Raw genomic sequence first — 18,525 nt, 5'->3', positions numbered from 1 at the left:
ATAATCTCTTCTGTATAAAGACTTGAGTTTTTTTGTGTGCCTGGGATGAGTGGGAGTGGCATAGGCATATATTTTAAAACCTGGCATGATTAGCGTCTCGTCTAGTTTCTCTTTTTGCTATCTCCCAATGATGGATGAATTTGGTATGATTTTGTGTTTACTTCTATATCTTTCCGTCTTCCCTGTTATTTGGGGCAACACCAGCATACTATATACCTCATCTGGGCTGTGTAGAAGTATTCCCTCAGGTTTGGCAAATGCATTCCTCCCTTGTCTTTACTCAATTGAAGTGGTTTATATCTGACTCTTGGTATTTTGCCAGCCCCAATAAACCTGGATATCAGTTTGTCCCAGGACATATATATTGTTTTTCTGGGATCATTACTGGGATTGATTGGATCAAGTGCAAAACAGCCTCGGCAGTACATTCATTTTCAGTGCAGTATAGGTAGGCAATCTCCTGATATCTTTTAGTTTCATATAATTAAACATGGGCTTTTGTTATAGTCACTCCAAAGTATTTAATTGATTTTGCATTCCACATAACACTGTATTTTTCTTTTATGTCTTGGCTTGGAAAGTAATTACTAGTTTCTCTTTTCATAAACTCCATTAACTGACAACTTGCTTTAGCTCTTATGCTGTAGTAGTGTTCTTGTTTTGGTCGTTCAGTATGGTTGATTTATTTCTTGGTTGGCCTGATGAGTGTTAAAGGAGTCAGCAGAATAAACTATCACTTATGTAATGTTTTTGCTTCTTTTAATTTACAGCACTTTAAATAACACAACGTCAGACTTTAGATGAGTTTATTCCAGATATGTCACACATGTAGTTCCACAGCTCCACAGCAGGTGGCAGCGGTTAGTCATGTTAACAGGTGAGCCTTTAGGGCCTTGACCATTTTCTAGGTGGAAACATTGATGTCACTGAAATACAAGCATTGATTGGTTTGTGGTATGAGGAAGTTATTTCAGAATTTGAATCCATGGTGTCAGGTTCATGTTTGGGAAGGACGATAAAGAGCTACAGGCAATGAAACCTGCTCAGTGCTGTCCGGAGGACCTGAACAGCCCTCAAAATGAGGATGAATGTGTTTCTAGTGCTGCTGGTTATTTGTCTGCCAACACACAGTCAGAGTAAGTACTGTAAAAGTACATAATTCATGTTTGTCATGATTGCTATACCCAGAGATAAGAAAAGGCATGAAGAGTTTTTGGTTTTTGGTCTTGCAAGTTTTACCAGACCTAAATGTGATAAGAAAAGCAGATATGTTAATACCTTGAGATGATGGAGGCTGGTCTGTTTAATACATTGAGGATGCAGCATGTTATCATAGAGAAGATTGTCAATCAAGACTTCACACAAAAGGTCCATTTTGATCTGCTATACTGTATATTAAAGCACTAACATTTTGTCTGTTGGTACAAACTAAAATTTTACTGTTTCCAGCTACTTTCACTATTTTACCAGCCAACTAGATTTTTTTAGCATAGAATAGGACTTCCAAGTCGTGGTTGGTTACCTGCCAAAGTGGCTGATGGAGTAGACAAACTTTCACAGCCAACATTTTACCAGCATTTGGATGGTGGCTGGTGTTAATTTTGCACATCGGTTGAGATCTCTGTTCATATTTAGATCACATGTTTAGATCAAACTGTCTAGGTTTCTCAAGAATAAACACCAGATTTGATTACAAAGACTACTTTTTTTTGACTTCATTATTGTACACTGCAAACACCAGGATGTGACACTGTGACAGTGCCCTCTCTCCCCTCCAATAAACTGCAGGCAAACACTTGCTTCGCTTTTTGACCTTCTGCCAGAGGAACGTGACGGGGGACGGGCAGTACGATGTGGAATTTGATGGCGACCAGCTCTTCTATGTCGACCCCGTCATCTACGAGTCGGTGCGGCGGCTGCCAGAGTTTGCTGATCAGTGGACCGACGACCCTGGACTGCCTGCTGAGGTCTATGTGTCCATTGGTACCTGCAAGTACAACCTGCCCCGCTGCATCAAGGGAGAGAACAACCCTCCAGAGGCCATCGGTGAGAGTTTCAACTGTCTGAAACAGTGATTTTCTATTGATTACATGGATTTGTTTTGGACCATATAGTAAGTGCCACTCTCCTGTGTTACCTCACACAGCTCAGTGGTGGAAAAAGTACTCAAATCCTTCACTTAAGTAAAAGTAGCAATACCATAATATTGGAGAAATACTCCATTAAAAGTAAAAGTCCATTGTCAAAATTGTACTTAAGTAAAAGTATAGAAGTATTAGCAGCAAAATGTACTTAAATATCACAAGTAAAAGCACTCATTCTGAAGAACGGTCCCTTTCACAGTATTAAATTATTGATGCATTAACCTGTAAGAAGTATTTTAATGTTGTCGGTCGAACTACTCCATATACTGTTGGGGAGTTTAAACTCTAACAATGCAACAAATTTTATGAACTTATCTTATGTTTTGCATGTAAAACCTTATTCTGCAAAGTAACTAGTAACTACAGCCGTCAGATGAATGTAGTGGAATAAAAAGTACAAAGTAAAAGTATAAGTATAATATAAATAAAGTGCCAGTACCTCAAAATTTTACTTAGGTACAGTACTTGAGTAAATGTACTTAGTTACTTCCCACCTCTGACACAGCTCAACACCACCTTTCACTACAAACTATGTAGTGAAATAGTGAAGGAGTGTAATTCCATGTAAGAATTCAGTAAGAAAACAAACCATTCCTAAATGACCCTGAGAATACAAACAGCAGACAAAACAACAACAGTCATCATCACCATCATCATCATTATCATCAGTTTTCTTAACAAAATGAAGCTGTGAAATAAAAGGAACAAAACAAACATCAACAAACAGTTGGCTATAATAAAGCCAAGACTTGCACTGCTGGCTCCATCAGCGCCTGCAGCTCGCTAAGAGCCACTCAGCAAAATTCAGAAACAACATTCCCAACAAACAAATTAATAAAACCACTATAGCATAATGGGATCAACATCTTGTTAAAGACAAGATGAGAAGAAGAGCTTCCTGGTGCGTGCTTAAAAGAAGCAGAACAGGTATCACTCCTGTGTGGTGCAACGAACCTTTGTGGTTATCATGCTTGTATTGTTTATCCAGGTCAATGCTTCTGCTGCAACTCATTTTATAGCTTTGCATTGGGGAGAAAGAAATTAATAAGATAATTAATAATAAAATTACACATATTGGGTGTTTCTATGACATTCTACCTGTGGTTTAGCTATGTAACAAAGCAAAATCAACACCACGCCGGTGTTTATATAACTCCACGCCTATCAGTTATTTTAACACTTTTAGATAGTTCTGAACAGCCGCCTCAGAGCCATATCAGCTCCATGAGTCAACAAGCAACTCTCCAACCAACACTTGTCAACTCCAAATAAATGTCACTGAAAAATCAACACTTGTGAACACTGGAAAATTTGCTGCGTACATGACTTTCAGACTGATTACAGCCACGATTTGGCACCATGACTGATTTTCAAGGACCGAATCCATGCTACACAGCAAAATGTCCTGTGTTGATTTTTCTGGATTATTTGGAGTTGACAAGTGTTGACTGGAGAGTTGTTTGTCCAATCACAGAGCTGATATGGATCTGGAACGGCTTGTTCAAAACTGTTAAAGTGTTACATTAACTCTGATGGATGTGGACTTACATAAACACTGATACTGTGCTGGTTTTTACTCTCTCAGATTTAAATTAACACGAATGATTTATCTGTCTGTCGGTCAAACATGCCTCCATCCATCCATCCATCCATCCATCCATCCATCCATCCATCCATCCATCCAGTACCGCCGACCTCCCAGGTGTACCCCGAGGAGGAGGTGGAGCTGGGCGTCCTCAACACCCTCATCTGCTGTGTCAGCGACTTCCATCCCACGCCGGTAGACATCACCTGGGCCAGGAACGGGCAGCTGGTGGAGCCGGACGACGTCAGCCAGACCCAGTACTACTCCAACAAGGACTTCAGCTTCCGCATCTTCTCCTACCTGAGCTTCACGCCGCAGGAGGGCGACATCTACTCCTGCAGCGTGGGCCACGTCAGCCTGCAGGAGCCCTTCACCAGGTTCTGGGGTGAGTGACGCCTGGTAGGACTCCCAGTTGTGACCGGGTCGATGCATGTGGGTTAGTCAACTTGCTTGGGTAAAAAGGATAAAAAAAGGATGTTTTTTTTTTTGGTGTGACACAGGAGAATAAGGGGTAAAATATGCCTGAGATATGTAGAAAACAGGATAAGAGAGATATAGATCAGGCCGATATTGGGCTTTTATTAATATCAGATAGCAGCCACTCAGTGCTGTCCACTGCTGATTTGATAGAGGTTCCTTCCTGACCACATGCTACTTAAAAACCTGCAATGATAGTTTTTTTTCTTTGCACATTTCATTTTATCATTGTTCAGTAATGTTTTTGTAAATTATATTTTCATGTAAAGGCAGTAATGCATTCCAGAGTTCCCTCTACCTAAAATAATTTCTTTAGTATTGATTTCAGTGGAGAGTTTTAGTGTCGCATGATGCTGTTACAGAGGATTTTCCATGGATTTTCAAAATTCTTGGGAAACACTCAACATTTAATCTTTTGGTCAAAATTTAAGATATTGATTATCAGCACAAAATATTGGCAATCAGCAGCTTCAGTACAAAAAATATCGGTAGCAGTAACCCCTATTGGTCAAACCCTAGCGGTAACCCTTATGTTATCTATGTGTGTGTGTATGTGTGTGTGTGTGTGTGTGTGTGTGTCCACAGAGGTTGAAGTCCACACAGACCACCAGGTAGTGGAGACAGCAGTGTGTGTGTGTGGTGTGGTCCTGGGAGTGATGGGAGTTGCCATAGGAGTCTGGTTCATCAGGAAAGCCAACAGATCCTAACGAGTGTGAAAACCATGAAGAAGAACACTGGAGCTGTGATGTAAATTGTGTCATCATCTTCACATCTTCTCTTCTGTTTTCCTCGTGGGGGTGAGATGTGTTTATAAGCCCCATCGGAGTTCTCTTTATTGCACAGTTTGTATTTCTTGTATTTTTATCATTTGTGCAAATAAACGAAACCTAAACCTGAGCAACGAGAAACGTCAGCACATTTACTTGCATTTTACAGTAGATAAGCAGTGCTTATCTTTATTTATGTTTCTCATTACAGAGAAGAAAATGCAAGGCTAGGCTTTATCCTTCATGTTTTGCCATATTCTAGCATAGAAATCGTTTTTTTACCCATTGTGTTTGTGCACATAACAAAATAAAGCACATAAAAGGAAGTTAAAAGTTGCTCTGCTGCTGTATATTGTACTTTATGTCAAACAGAACAAAGCATCTGCAGAACATGTTACAAAGAAACAACAATTCCATTCCATTGTTCTTTGTGTTTATTAACCCTTCATGAATAATAAACAGCTGTAACCACTGGCACATTCACACAGTCTGCCATCAATTATCACTTCCTGGCTTAGCTGTTGGCCAGATCGCTGCTCCTGCAGCTCCTGCAGCTCCTGCATGACGTGAACGATCAGTAAATAATGCTCATCATGTTTGCTTCTTTGTCTTTTAATGCTGGCATGAAATGGCTACGCTCCAATCTGCTTCAGTTCTCTCTCAGATTTATTTGGCTCAGGCTTGAATCAAATTATTTTCACAGTGATGGATGAGATAGCTGCCGCAGTTTAATATGCAAGCGTGTGAAGCTTCTGAGGGGTAAATCTGAGATCTCAAACGCTGAAAATATTACAGCTTTGGGTTTGCAAAAACAGTATAAAGTCAGTGTTACAGAGATAAGTCATACCTTGGACTGAGGAAATATGTGTGTTAAGTTTCAGTTTGAAAATGGGCACGAGTTATAGATAAAGAAGTGTGTGTGTGGGGGGGGACTATTGTAAAAACTAAGTCAGAGTAGAAAGAAACAAGTGAAATAACAGATTGGATTACTGTGTGTTGAGAGCCGGCATGAGAAGAGGAGTTCCCAAATCATCAATCAAAACTAGATTGACCACATTTCTGTTTTGCTCATATACATACTTCTGTACCATGTGATGCTGATGTCGTCTATTAAATTATTTAAGAGATGAAAACAAAACCTCAGCTATTGTAAAACCTGAAAAACCTGTGTATCTGAGTACGGCACTTCCATAAATTTCTCATTTAGTATAACAGCAAGTAAGATTCAGTTTTGCGGGTTTGCGAAATGGAAACATATTCAACATGTGAACAAGCAATTTGCAGTATGGAATGAAATCTAAAATTATTACTAGTTAAAAACAAGCCGTCCTGTCTGCACTTCCTGATAGAAACTGCTGGCTGGGTGACAGGATTGGTGAGCCGTCCAAACCAGAAAGGAGCTTGAATGAGCAAGTCCATCTGCAGGCTGCTGCATGCAGCAAGCGGTGGACTCCATATTGTAGTTTAAGGTTCCCATTATTTAGGACATGATGGACCTTTGTTTCCTCTACAAACTCTCAGTCTCTGCTCTTCTACTCTGTACATCACCAGCAGGTAAGTCTATGTTGTCTAAGTTTATGTTTTCAATTTATTGTTCTATTTATAATTGTTTGATAATGAATAATTCAATTTGTGATGTGTCAAATTGGTTAGTCATACTTTAGTTTTCGCTGAGAGTATTGTGTACATAAAGTAAATATAAAGTCGGAATCAAAGCAGTATGTTGTAAATCAAAACTCTGTCTCTCAACCAACTCGTTAGCAGCTGAAAAGAGAACAAAGCTTGATTTTTTTCTCCAAATACTTCCTCTTGGAAATGGAGCACAAGTGCAGCGTCTGTTCAGAAGGCACGCTGGAAAAAGTGACGCTTCTGCAATGGTTACATCTGTGCTCAATAAGTGCCTCACTGTTCCAGGTGGGTACGTCGATCAGCTCATTGCTGACTGTGAGTATGACGACAACATCACGGATGTTGTCTACCTGGTGAAAAATGTGTTCAACCAGAAGCTCAACAACATATATGACTCCAGGGTCGGGAAGTACGTCGGCTTCGGGGAGTATGGCATGATCAATGCGGCCCATTACAATAGTCAGGCGTGGAAAATGGCCGCAAGAAAAGCTGAAGTGGAGACTCTTTGCAGATACAGTGCCAGATACTTCAGGAGGAGCACGCTGGATAGAAAAGGTACGTTTCACCTCTGCTGCCTCCCAGACTGCAACTCATGAGAAAGCCAAAGCAGGTGTGAAGCAAGATATTACACTCGTCACAGTGACAGTTCATTGGCCTAATTTGGTTCATTGGTGCAAGGATATTTCTTGGTCTCCCCCCTCTTTTACTTTGACTTGATGAAAACTGTTCAGCTCATAACTCTTTGCCTGCCTTGAATTGAGTCATCATTTCTAATCGTATATTTTCACACTTATCATTTCTACACTCCAGTGCCTCCGATTGTCAAGGTCCACCTGACCAAGCCGGCAGACTACGGGGAGCGGTCCATGCTGCAGTGCAGCCTCCTGGGGTTTTTTCCTCAGGAGGTGAGGGTGAGCTGGCTGCGGGACGGGGTGGAGGTCAGCGCCGATGTGTCATCCACCGACGTCCTGGCCAACGGGGACTGGAGCTTCCAGCTGCACTCCTACCTGGAGCTGACACCCGAGAGAGGGCAGAGGGTGAGCTGCAGGGTGGAGCACAGCAGCCTGCGGGAAGCCTTGGAGGTGGACTGGGGTAAGGAAGCAAAGGCTCGAATACTGTCTCTTGCTTAGAATTTAGATGTAGGTGTGATACCTGAAGACAATTACAGGACCGAAAACGTTGCGTGTTGTTTTTTTTCCTCAACAAAATGTTTTAACTCAAAGTTAAGCAGTTTGCTGGAGTTTCTTTGCACATTTGGTAGGCTGCCTCATCCTCTCCTCAGCACCTGTCACCGTCAATACCCAGGTGTGCAAAGCAGGACCTACTTAATCCTCCAGAGCGGAAGGGAAAGTTGCTAGACATTGACATGCTCTACTTAGGGCAAACACAAGTGTGTATCCTTGCAAAATAAAATTAACAAGTAGGCCAATGTACCTATGATTGGGTTTCAAAGACGGCACTGACTGTCCCTGCATCTCGACGTCAACTTACAGCATGATTTCCTGACCTAAAAAAGATATTGGTTAAGAAATTAAGTATGGGTAAAGAAAGAGGGCAGCAGGATAAGGACCCATATTTCTTCAGCTTCAAATATATAAATCTGCTGATCCAGGACCTGTGACCACATTAGGCTGATGCTGTCATCTTATTTATCTTCCTCAGATACTTCAGCCCTGGAGGCCAAGGTGCTGAAGAGGGCAGTAGGGATCAGCTCCTTTTGCATTGGCTTTGCCACAGCTGCTGGCGGAGCAGTTTACTATTGGTGGAAAAAGAGGTGTGTTGACGTCAATGTCAATATTACGAAACCTTTCACTTTTATTTTTTGTGCAATTCAATTGTTTTGTGAGAGATTGTGACAGAGCACCGGCTGTATTTGCTAAGCATGGAGAAAATAAAAATCACATTTTCTTGTCATGTTTCAGGTCTGACTTCAGTCCATTAAGCAGATAAGGACAGGTATCCCCATGTCATCTTTCTGAATGATTGGTTTCCATTTAAAAGAAGGCACTGTAAATGTCTCTAAGTGGGATTATGTTGTCATCAGCAGGTAAAGCGGGTGACAGCCTCGTCGTTCTACAGAGCAGCACGTCTCCACCTCTCTCTGTCCTCAAAAAGCCTCCAGCCCACAGAAACAGAAGTGCTCCGCCTGCCTGCCGCCTCTCAATATGCTGTCAGCCCTGCGTGACCTGCCATGGGAGGAGATAAACAGCACCGTGGGAAGGCAACATGCTGCTCGTTTTATTATGGAACCAGCCTCCTGACATTCCACAGCTCTCCTTTATCATTTTTGTCAACCAAGGACTCGGCTGACCTACTCTCCTTCAAAAAGCACCATCATTTGTCCTAATTTGTGCTATGAATAATTTTCTCTAGCTTAATTTTCATTCGGTAGCTATCTCACCTTGGAATAAAACTCCTCATCCTACAGTATGAAAATGCATGTGTGAGACACCTTTACATTAAATATCACATGCATGTTGGATCCATATATTAGTTTTATTTCAAAACAGAATCTTTGCCTAAAATGTATCATTCAATATCTCTTAAATAAAAGTCATCCAGTCTGTAAAAATGTTTTGTCAACCAAGGACTTAAGTGACCTAGTATCCTTTAATTACGTGCTGTGAGTCATTTTGTGAGAGTAGTTGTCATTTTTTTTCAAAGGTGGATTACTCACTTTGACGCAGAACTCTTCAAATCATCTTTATAAGTCTATTGCAATGTGAAAATACATGTATATGAATGCGTGTCTGTGACACATGTATTAAACATTACATTTGTGTATGTAGGATACAAATATTGTCTACATAACACTACTGTCTGAAAATGTAAGAACTATTAACTCCAAGATTAATGAGTTTTATGAGGTAAGATTCAAGGCCCTGGGACCCATGATAACCCACTGAATAATTTTCCAAAATGTCAGATGAGGTTGTTTTTCTTCATGAAAAATTGACTTTCTCAGTTTTCATCTGACAACAGTGATAAGGTTTGATGTTTGAGGGTATTCAGACAAGAAAAAACAAACCCCTTTCCACCTTTTCTCCTTATCTCGTATTTACTCGCCCAGCATTTCTCTATCATACCTGAATATTGGAGGAAAACCAGGATCTTTGCTACGTCGATTGAGAAACTTCATAATGGTGAAGTTTAGGCTTATTTTGCTGCTGAACCATATTGTGTGGATTATACAGTATTTGTACAGTAACACTGACCCATCCACTCTTTACTCTTTGGCGATTTAGAAGTTAAAGCTCAGTTAAAGCTTAGACTCTCTGCAGGTTGTTCTGGAAGAGTGTGAGCTGAATGCTGAATATGTAAATACAAACGAAATAGACGCACAAACTGATGGCAGTAAACCAGACCCAATGCCTTTGCGTTCCAGTGAGAAACTCCCCTCCTCCTCGGTCCAACAACAGCTGTTTCTTCCCATGCCACTCATCGACTCCGTAAATGATTAATTCTGATATGAGCAGTTTTGGAGCTATAAGAGCTTTTCCTCTGTACCCCATCACTTCTCAGCAGGCCTTTCAGAGAGAGAGACTGACTCACTGCTCTCAACATGGCGGGTCTGTTTTACACCTTTACCGTTCTGGCCACGCTGGCTGTGTTTTCCCCCGCGTTATGTGAAAAGAAGCCCCATCTGCAGCGTGCTGGCATGGCGTTCAACAGCAGACCTTACTCTTCTGTGCTCGGTGTGACCAACGGAGAGCAGTTTGGAAACTGGACCTGGCCTGAGATGTGTCCGGACACGTTCTTTGCTGTTGGCTTCAGTGTTAGGGTAAAGATACAGACTCATTCATGTATTTTAAATATTCTGTTAATGTTAATGTTATTATTATTATTCAAGCTTTTAAGGATTTTGATTACACCGCTATGAACCCACCTGCTGCTTGCTTAAGACCAGCTTATGTAATTGTTTTAAAGGTGACATATCAGTTTTAATGATTTTGTTTTCAAATGTACTATGGCCCAGGATGAGAATAATGTTTGTAATAATGATGTTTTGTAAATAAATGTAGTTTAGTCAAAAGGTTATTTATTGAATGAACTTGAAGACAAAGTTCTCACAATACTGAACTCTGATTGGCTGACGATATCAGGTCCTCCAATTCAAATGTGGTAAACCTGCTGAGGGGGAGTGGGGGTGGGGAGTTCAAATGCTGCAAACTTCCATCATTGGAAGGATTTTATAAATTTTTTGGAGAGGGGAGCCAATCAGGACAAAGTCCAGTTATGATGCGTTGACCGGAGTGAGTCCACAATGCAATAGCTTTAAATTTAATCTGTCAAACAAATCACATTTTAATAATATCTACACTAAACATCTTTGATCATATGTGTGTATAAATAGAGGGAAATTTGAATTCCTATAATAGTGCCCCTTTAAGGTTTTTGGAGCCAAGGCACAATATAATGCTTGGATCAGTCAATGCTTCTCGATTATAGAAGATATCAAGAAGTGAAATCGTTGGTGAGTATTGGCAACAGGGGTGCAGCTAGAGGGGGGGCAGGTGGTCATGAATTGAGGAAGTGTGTGTGTGTGTGTGTGTGTGTGTGTGTGTGTGTGTGTGCAGTGTTCTTATCTGTCCAGTTGTCCATCTTGTATGAGGACCAAAACATCCCAGCATTACCCCTGGATAGCATTCTGTGTAATTCAAAGTGATCTTCTTGTCAAAGGTTTCTTTATTTGGATAGTCCATTGTTGACACTAACCCTAACCCTAACTATCAGGTGACAAAAAGTAGATGTTCAACAAAGTGTCACTAACCTATTTGCTGCATCTCTACCACCTGAAACTCAGTATATTTTTAGTCACACATTATAGTCACTTGATACGGCTGAGTATCAACGTTGGACTATCCAAATAAAGTGTGACCCTTTCTTGTGCTGTCAGGTACTAACCCATACATCTGGCACCTGCATAGACTAAAACAAACCATAAAAAGAATTTGTCTTTGTCCCAGGTCTGGATTTTCACACCAAATACAACAGTTGTGCAACCAGGAAAGAGAGCAAAAGTTTGATTTGACAGTTGGTTCTGTGCACGCTGACCGGCTCCTCTGGTTCCTCAGGTGGAGCCTAACCAGTACGCCCTGGACGACACCGCGCTGAACGGGATCCGCCTCATCTGCGCCAAAGATGGGGACCGAAGCTTCCTGTACTCCATCGAGTCCCACACCGGCTAGTGAGTAGAAAAGATAAAACCCAGTGTCACGCCCAGTCAAAGATATTTGATATCTAACATCTCTCAGATATAAATAAACCTTGTGTTTCTTGAATGGTGGTTCTAAGATCAGATTCAATAAACCCCCGTGCCGCTTCCCCATGTTGTTGGTTCCTTCCACAAGATCGTTTCATTTGATAACGCAGCTATTGTCAAATAGGCAAGTCTCTTTCATAGTTTTATCTACGTTTTCTATTGATTTGTGTGAATTTTTTGCATCCTCAAAAAAAATTGGGTTCTCTATGCCCTTGTTAAGAATACAATGAAATTATTTTGAGAGACCCAATATATAGCAAAATGCAAATTCAGTGTTGGAGGATAGAAGATAGGAGTACCACTACACTTTCCTTCGCTTTCTGTCAGCTTGTGTATCACTTATGATGAAATGTTTTTATTGTTGTTCTGTCTGTGACTAAATATGCTGTTGTTTGTTGTTGCTTTGGCTAAATCCGCCTTGTAAAAGAGCTCCTTGATCTCAGTGGGACTAACCTGGCTATATAAAGGTTAAATAAGGATTAAATAAATAAAATAGATACTTTGAAAGCAGCAGGGAGCAGGAGACTGGCAGTTTCCCATCGTGTTTAGAGGGGAAATGAAAGCGCTGTTTCTGCCAAGATTGCAAATTAGGTGTTCAGATGTTGAAACTTCTTGACTTCTCTCCAATGTTTCCAACCCACATCTTGGATCGCTTTTTTTTTCTCTCCCCTGTCTCCCTCCTCCCCCCTCTCCTGTCCAGCTATGGTGATTGGTCCCAGCCTCAGTACTGTCCCAGCGGCGTGCTCACCTCCTTCCAGCTTCGCGTGGAGCCTCATCAGGGTCTGTTCGGTGACGACACGGCCGCCAACAACATCAAGTTCCGCTGCAGCAGCAACCCGACCCTGGAGGGGCCCGGCACCGACTGGGGCGAGTACGGCCACTGGAGCCAGGAGTGCGGCGAGGGAGGAATCTGCGGCATCGAGACCAAGATGGAGGAGTACCAGTCCGGCCTGGACGACTCCAGCCTCAATGACGTGCGCTTCTATTGCTGCGCCAAGGCTCAGCAGGTGAGTAGTTGAGTGGTTAAGTGAACGCTCACACCAAGCATGTTTGAAGCACTTTATTTGGACTCTAGAGCATTTACTCCTTTAGTTTGGTTCGTTTGGGCAGGTGAGAACGATGCCTTTTGGACTCGGGTGGCACTAAACCGCACCAAGACTGAAAATGTTTGGGTTACCGCCACCAAAATCTCCAACCTGCACTGAGACACCTGAAAATCCAGGTCTTGCTCCTCTTATAAGAGAACTGCGGTGTGGTTTGTTATATGGAAAGGAAACAACCCCAAAAATGCAAGGTTTTATGTGTATCAGAAAATGGATGTTGACATTTCCAGCAGTTACTCATGCTTGGAAAGCCTTGGTCTTGACTGATGCTCATATTCAGCTATTTCTTCATGTGTTCTTAACTGGTATGAACAACAAGTCCATCATGCTTAGCTAAAGGGACTGGGGACTGGAATCAGATTTGTTTTGACTCCTCCTGCCAGCCAAATCTCTAACCTGGCAGGATGACAAGTTACCAAAACTGCAATAAACCATCTACTTGTGAGTCCATGTGACTTTTTCGTGACAGCCATGGTTCCCAAGCAAACCATGGCTGTGGGGAAGTGGGAACCTAAACGAAACAAACACAAAAATGCAACAAAGTACTGCAAACTTTTCCACTACGGTTCAGACAGAAAACAAGGTGTGATCGCACCCTAAGTCCCTTTCTCTGGAAGCACAATGTGCCTCCATTGGCCTAGCAATCAAATCCCAGGCGGTTTTCTCTCCTTTGTCCCCCGCTACTCTGTATTTATTTCCCCACTGTCTGAATATAGAATGAAAATGCCAAAGGTGAGTGGACTACCCACTTCTCCTTTAAAAAAAATAATGGAGGCCATACTGTATCTGATAATACAGGGAGGTGCTGTTTGGGGCATTCGTTTAACATTTGAAGCTAAGTTTGTTTGGGTGACTGTGATAATAGCTGTAAGTGTGGTATGAGGCTGCTTTTTTATATTTGAGGCTACAGAAAGGTTGAGAATATGAAATGATTCAAATGCCAAATGTAACAATAATTACATTTCTGTGAGAGCCATTCATGTTTGCCCTTTATGAATGCATGTTTTGTGTTTTCATTGTCAGTGATCAGCTGAGGCGCTTCATTGGGATGAACATCGGCCAAACCTGACCCTGTCTGTCAACTTAAAGGCATAAAATAAAGCGTTCATTTGCTTGTTACTGTCTCCATAATGTTTTTCCACAACCTGAAAGTCTGGTTGTGCAGTTTAATGTTTTGTCAGTTCCTGCCTGTAAAAAAAGGTAAGTAGATATTGAGATCAGAGTTAACAACAGTTTATAACAGTTAAAACAACCAGCTCTCAAAACACATTTGAGGGTCACCTACACCATCAACATCAACAAAAAAAGATTAAGGAGTGCCACTTCAAATCAAACACTCATCTGAAGAGCCACTTTTTAGATCATGTCATCTCTCCTCACCTCTCATCAGCGTGAGAGCAGCATGTTTTCACATCTTGTCTAATGAACCAATAAGCTCGCAGCAAAGTCATAATAAACGTGAGCGCAAAACGGAGCCGCTGACACAGGCGTTTCCCTTCCTGCTGGAACCAAGGTAATTAAGAAATGACAAGAGAGGGGGTATTAATTAATTTACAGTTTAAGGCCTGACGAAGGTTGATAAGGCACCGATTGGCACACACAGAGGTAATTGTGTTAATTAATCGGTGAGCAGTTAATCTGCTAACACAGAGTATATGTAGGGAGAGGGGGGGTGGGGGGTGGGGGTTGGGGGTTGGGGGCGGGGGGGGGGGGGGGGGGGGGGGACTTGGAGACGTTATCAAACGTTGCAGTAATGGTTTTCAGAAGATACTGCAAGTCAAGGCACAGTGATTACAGTCTTTAACTCGGAGCTACAGAGTGCCTCTCTGTTATGGTAATGAATGGACGTGTGCTGACCTCATATCTAAGTTCAAAGTATACTTATTGGAGTTGAGCTGCTGAAGTGCACTTGTTGGTCTGCTTGGAAAAATGGATATGGTAATATCAGCAGGCCGCTGTTTAATGAGAGAAATGGCTCTGTAAGGAGTGAGCTCGTTTCAGGGCAAGAGGAAAATGTGCAGAATAATGTGAAATATCCTCCTCATCACCAGCAGAAACAATATCCTCCTCATCACCAGCAGAAACAATAGCAGTGCTGCATATCACACAGTCACACGGGTCTGTCTGGCTTTGAAAGCATGAAGCCTGGGAAAGTCACTAGATGGCAGTGCCGTGTCAAGAGTGGCTGCATCCTTCACCTCAGCAGAAACAATAACTTTTATGACATGACACAGCCAATGTGAGCATCATAGACGGGTTTACGAGCGCGATGAATTGTGGATCAATTCAGCAACATACAACACCTGGCATAGCAAAGCACCTCCACACATCAGAAGCCTTTTGGGCACGTACGCCTAATAGCTGTGTTCAACCAGCCTCAGCCCGCAACACACAACACTGTTACGGCATACTGTACAGCAATGATGAAAACAACATTTTTAATCCACAAAGGAACTTCATTATTCAAAATGCGCTGCCCTCAGCAGGTTTTGTGCCATTACCTACAGGTCGTACCGGTAAAACCCCAGGCTGGAACCTCAGGAGCTGTAGCGCCCCGGGTCATAAGTTTAATATCCAGACCGCAGGCAGAAATGTGGATTTCTGACCAGCTTAGTGGCTCACCATCGGTCCCCACTCTGCTCCAACAGCTATTAACGCCTCCTGTAGCTCGCAGAATGGATGTGGTGTGGTTTTGGTTGAAGGCAAAGCTCTCCCTTTAATGACCTTACGCTCCCCTGGGCTCCCAGCTCATGACTTATAGATTGCGCCGACTGTGTTGACTCAACTGTAAATATAGTTCTTTTCATAAACACCGTAGGGTTATTATCATGGGTGCCGGCCTTGGGTTTTTATGTGAAATATGGAGGCATGAGGGACAGTTTTGGGTCTGAATGGTATTGTTTTGACGTAGGGATGTAATAACTATAAAGTTGATCTATTCTAAGGTTTCCATGGTAATGAAGGTAATAACCAGATGGAGCAGATTTTTAAAAAAATGAGTCAGAGGGTTTTGAAACCCCGTATTCTCTCAGAGAAAATAACAATTTGGGTCTGTGTATCAGCGTTCCCCGCTGCACTGCTCAAGCTTATAGAGGGCTCTTTTGCTGCGGTCGAAGGACTGAACTTGTCATTTCCTCTTTCAATTACTTGATGTTTTTTTCTCCAAGGGCAAAATGAAAAGTCCTTCACACAGAGCCGGAACAAAACATCCCTGAGCATTTTCTTTCTCGCAGGTTAATGTCATAGAGCATATAATGTTGGAGCACTTGATGAGGGCCAACCATTGTACCTACTGATTTAAACAGATTTTCAAGGTTCTGGGAGTTATGCGTCCGAGTCAAATGTAGAGTGGAAGCGTAATTTGTGAACAAGCTTTGTACTCGAACATGTAAAGTACTTTTAACAGCAATCGCCCCAACAGAGACGGTAACTTTTTGTTCTGTTCTCTTTGAAAAAACCCCCCCACAAAGAAGCAAGGACACATGTACACATTAAATATAAATCATTTTATAATATACAAATTGTACAGATGTCATGAACAATAGGAATGTGGACATTACTCAGGATAGCAAAGATAAAGAATACTTTTTTCTTCCTTGATAGCAAACACTGCTATGCAAGTGACAATAGCAGATGATCAAAGATACTCAACATTCAAGATGGCAGCCGAGGTGGTGAAAACTGTAACATCGGAGACAAAACCTAAGAATACATTTTCCAGAGGCTGTGAGCAAGCTAAAGTGACAACACAGGAAAAAAATGACTGCATCCTATTGTATCATGTTCTGTCATTTCTACTCTGTCCATTTCACATCATAGTAGCACACAGGAAATGAACCGTTGAGTTTTTTTTTCTTTTTTTTTTACAGCATTACCAAAAACGATTGCACCAGCGCCACTACTGAGGCTCAGAGACAATTATGCTTATATAAGACAGGAAACTGTATATTACCGTTTTTTTTTTGTTTTTTTTTACATGAATGGGCAGAGGGGGTGCGGATGTATACTTAGGTCTAGCATTAGTCAAAGGTCTCCCTCTTTTCACGGACGGCTAAGTTAACATGGTTCAGCATCATTTAACTGATGAAGTGTCAGATCCTGCAGCTTTTCTCTGCCTGTCTGTGCGTTTTCTTTTTGTAATACAGGACACAAAAGAAAATACAATTACCCACAGTCCCTGGAGTGTACTCGTGTCAGAAGTCGACTGTCCTGTGTGGTGTGTGGACGGATACGGGGCCCGCTGTGATGTGACCCCAACTTTTGTCAAGGCTGCTATCATCCGTGTTAGTGGACGTCCAGCCGGGAATGCAGTGGGAGTCAGAAAACACAGTGACATCACCTCACTGTTAACTGATTTTCCAAACTCTGCTCCCATAGCTAAAAGTACAATATGCTCTTTCTGTTTTCACAGGATGCCAAAGGGGAATATATGTCACAGTCAAAGATATATATAAAAAAAAAAAAAAAATGAATAATGAGTGTACGTCTGAAGTCCCTGGTAAGGAAAGACAGAATACTGATAGAAATAAATTCCCATTCATAAAAATGAAGGATGACAGTTAAACATTTATCTCGGCACTGGGAAAAATGAAGAAATTGATTAAATCTAAAGAAATAAGTTGACCGAGATTCAGTGGGGAAATTTCTCAAATATTCATAATGATCTCTTTAGTTATCAAAATTGGTCTTTTGATATTGCCTTTCATAATTCATATTTGTCATAGTCTTACAAGAATATTAAAGTGACAACTAAGCCACGTTTGCTCCCCAGCGCCGATGCAAGAGGCTAAATAAAATATTTGTCACATACAATAAATGCTTATTAAAAGCTAAAAGCAGCTGAGAAAAACAAACAAAAAAAAGAAAATACCACAGAGAATATTATGATATGACTTCATATCTCAACTCAACATCAGAGTGGTTACTTGCTCGTGCAAACTCCGGTGTACAGCTGTGGAAAATCCATTCTGGTTCAGATATGACCCTTGACCTCGTCTGCCATTAGCGATGACCTCACGCCCACAGGTTCCAGCTCCGTGGCGTCGGAGGGCGGGAGGACAAGGAGCATATTGCCGGGGGTCGAACCCCGCCACAGCCCTCGGGAGGTAGCTCGAAGCGTCAGTCAGAAATATACTTTAGCAAGCTTTAGCGTAACAGCAGAGGCAACACAAAGCCCGCTTTCAAATCAGAAACAGAAACGTTCACAATGAAATTAAAAACGTTACATCTTTAAAAAAAATCATAAAAAAATCCAAAACATATTACCTTCATACAGACAAACACAGAGCTCATCTTCAAATCTAAAACGCTCTTTTTCACCCTCTCTCTGGTTTCCATAATTAAAACAAGAAACAGTAAATTTACCTTCAAAATACCAACACTGACTGTAGCATAACTCTCCTGTTTGACTATAACAAACATATAACACTTAAATCACCATTGTGCCTCTAAAAGACATTTCTAATAGCGGATTGTGGGTCATTTACAGTATAGTAATAAGGCTAAACTGGTCACAGTTTTATATTCTACTCTACACAAAACAACTGCCATTTTACAC

General features: G+C 41.6%; 3 protein-coding genes across 4 annotated transcripts; all 3 read left to right on the top strand.

Annotated features, from left to right (window-relative positions):
* The first annotated feature begins 1,000 nt into the window (after positions 1-1,000).
* Positions 1,001-5,510, top strand: LOC139914777 (H-2 class II histocompatibility antigen, A-U alpha chain-like). The gene is made up of 4 exons (XM_071903178.2): positions 1,001-1,136; positions 1,789-2,046; positions 3,830-4,114; positions 4,792-5,510. Exons 1-4 carry the CDS (start codon positions 1,079-1,081, stop codon positions 4,911-4,913), a joined length of 723 nt encoding a protein of 240 aa, XP_071759279.1. The 5' UTR covers positions 1,001-1,078; the 3' UTR covers positions 4,914-5,510.
* A 951-nt stretch (positions 5,511-6,461) lies between these two features.
* On the top strand, positions 6,462-9,081 carry LOC139914774 (HLA class II histocompatibility antigen, DR beta 4 chain-like). 2 transcript variants are annotated; one of them, XM_078287333.1, is made up of 6 exons: positions 6,462-6,527; positions 6,888-7,157; positions 7,413-7,694; positions 8,265-8,376; positions 8,525-8,558; positions 8,650-9,081. In XM_078287333.1, exons 1-5 carry the CDS (start codon positions 6,464-6,466, stop codon positions 8,550-8,552), a joined length of 756 nt encoding a protein of 251 aa, XP_078143459.1. In that variant the 5' UTR covers positions 6,462-6,463; the 3' UTR covers positions 8,553-8,558; positions 8,650-9,081. The 2 variants fall into 2 exon arrangements, with proteins under 2 accessions (XP_078143459.1, XP_078143458.1); XM_078287332.1 differs by having other exon boundaries at positions 8,525-9,081.
* Positions 9,082-9,703: 622 nt separating this feature from the next.
* On the top strand, positions 9,704-14,072 carry LOC139912705 (vitelline membrane outer layer protein 1 homolog). The gene is made up of 4 exons (XM_078287329.1): positions 9,704-10,383; positions 11,678-11,790; positions 12,566-12,872; positions 13,992-14,072. Exons 1-4 carry the CDS (start codon positions 10,165-10,167, stop codon positions 13,992-13,994), a joined length of 642 nt encoding a protein of 213 aa, XP_078143455.1. The 5' UTR covers positions 9,704-10,164; the 3' UTR covers positions 13,995-14,072.
* Positions 14,073-18,525: the final 4,453 nt, after the last annotated feature.

Source organism: Centroberyx gerrardi, chromosome 12, assembly GCF_048128805.1.
Source record: "Centroberyx gerrardi isolate f3 chromosome 12, fCenGer3.hap1.cur.20231027, whole genome shotgun sequence".
NCBI lineage: Eukaryota > Metazoa > Chordata > Actinopteri > Beryciformes > Berycidae > Centroberyx > Centroberyx gerrardi.
This window is presented reverse-complemented; position numbering and strand designations above follow the sequence as displayed.

Bases quoted from the DNA above. Each gene is read 5' to 3' on its own strand.
- LOC139914777 (XM_071903178.2), top strand. From the start codon at position 1,079: ATGAGGATGAATGTGTTTCTAGTGCTGCTGGTTATTTGTCTGCCAACA. The intron at 2,047-3,829 runs GTGAGAGTTTCA...CCATCCATCCAG, and splicing joins CAACCCTCCAGAGGCCATCG to TACCGCCGACCTCCCAGGTG. The intron at 4,115-4,791 runs GTGAGTGACGCC...GTGTGTCCACAG, and splicing joins GCCCTTCACCAGGTTCTGGG to AGGTTGAAGTCCACACAGAC.
- LOC139914774 (XM_078287333.1), top strand. From the start codon at position 6,464: ATGGACCTTTGTTTCCTCTACAAACTCTCAGTCTCTGCTCTTCTACTC. The intron at 7,695-8,264 runs GTAAGGAAGCAA...TATCTTCCTCAG, and splicing joins AGCCTTGGAGGTGGACTGGG to ATACTTCAGCCCTGGAGGCC. The intron at 8,377-8,524 runs GTGTGTTGACGT...GTCATGTTTCAG, and splicing joins TACTATTGGTGGAAAAAGAG to GTCTGACTTCAGTCCATTAA.
- LOC139912705 (XM_078287329.1), top strand. From the start codon at position 10,165: ATGGCGGGTCTGTTTTACACCTTTACCGTTCTGGCCACGCTGGCTGTG. The intron at 10,384-11,677 runs GTAAAGATACAG...CTGGTTCCTCAG, and splicing joins CTGTTGGCTTCAGTGTTAGG to GTGGAGCCTAACCAGTACGC. The intron at 11,791-12,565 runs GTGAGTAGAAAA...TCTCCTGTCCAG, and splicing joins ATCGAGTCCCACACCGGCTA to CTATGGTGATTGGTCCCAGC.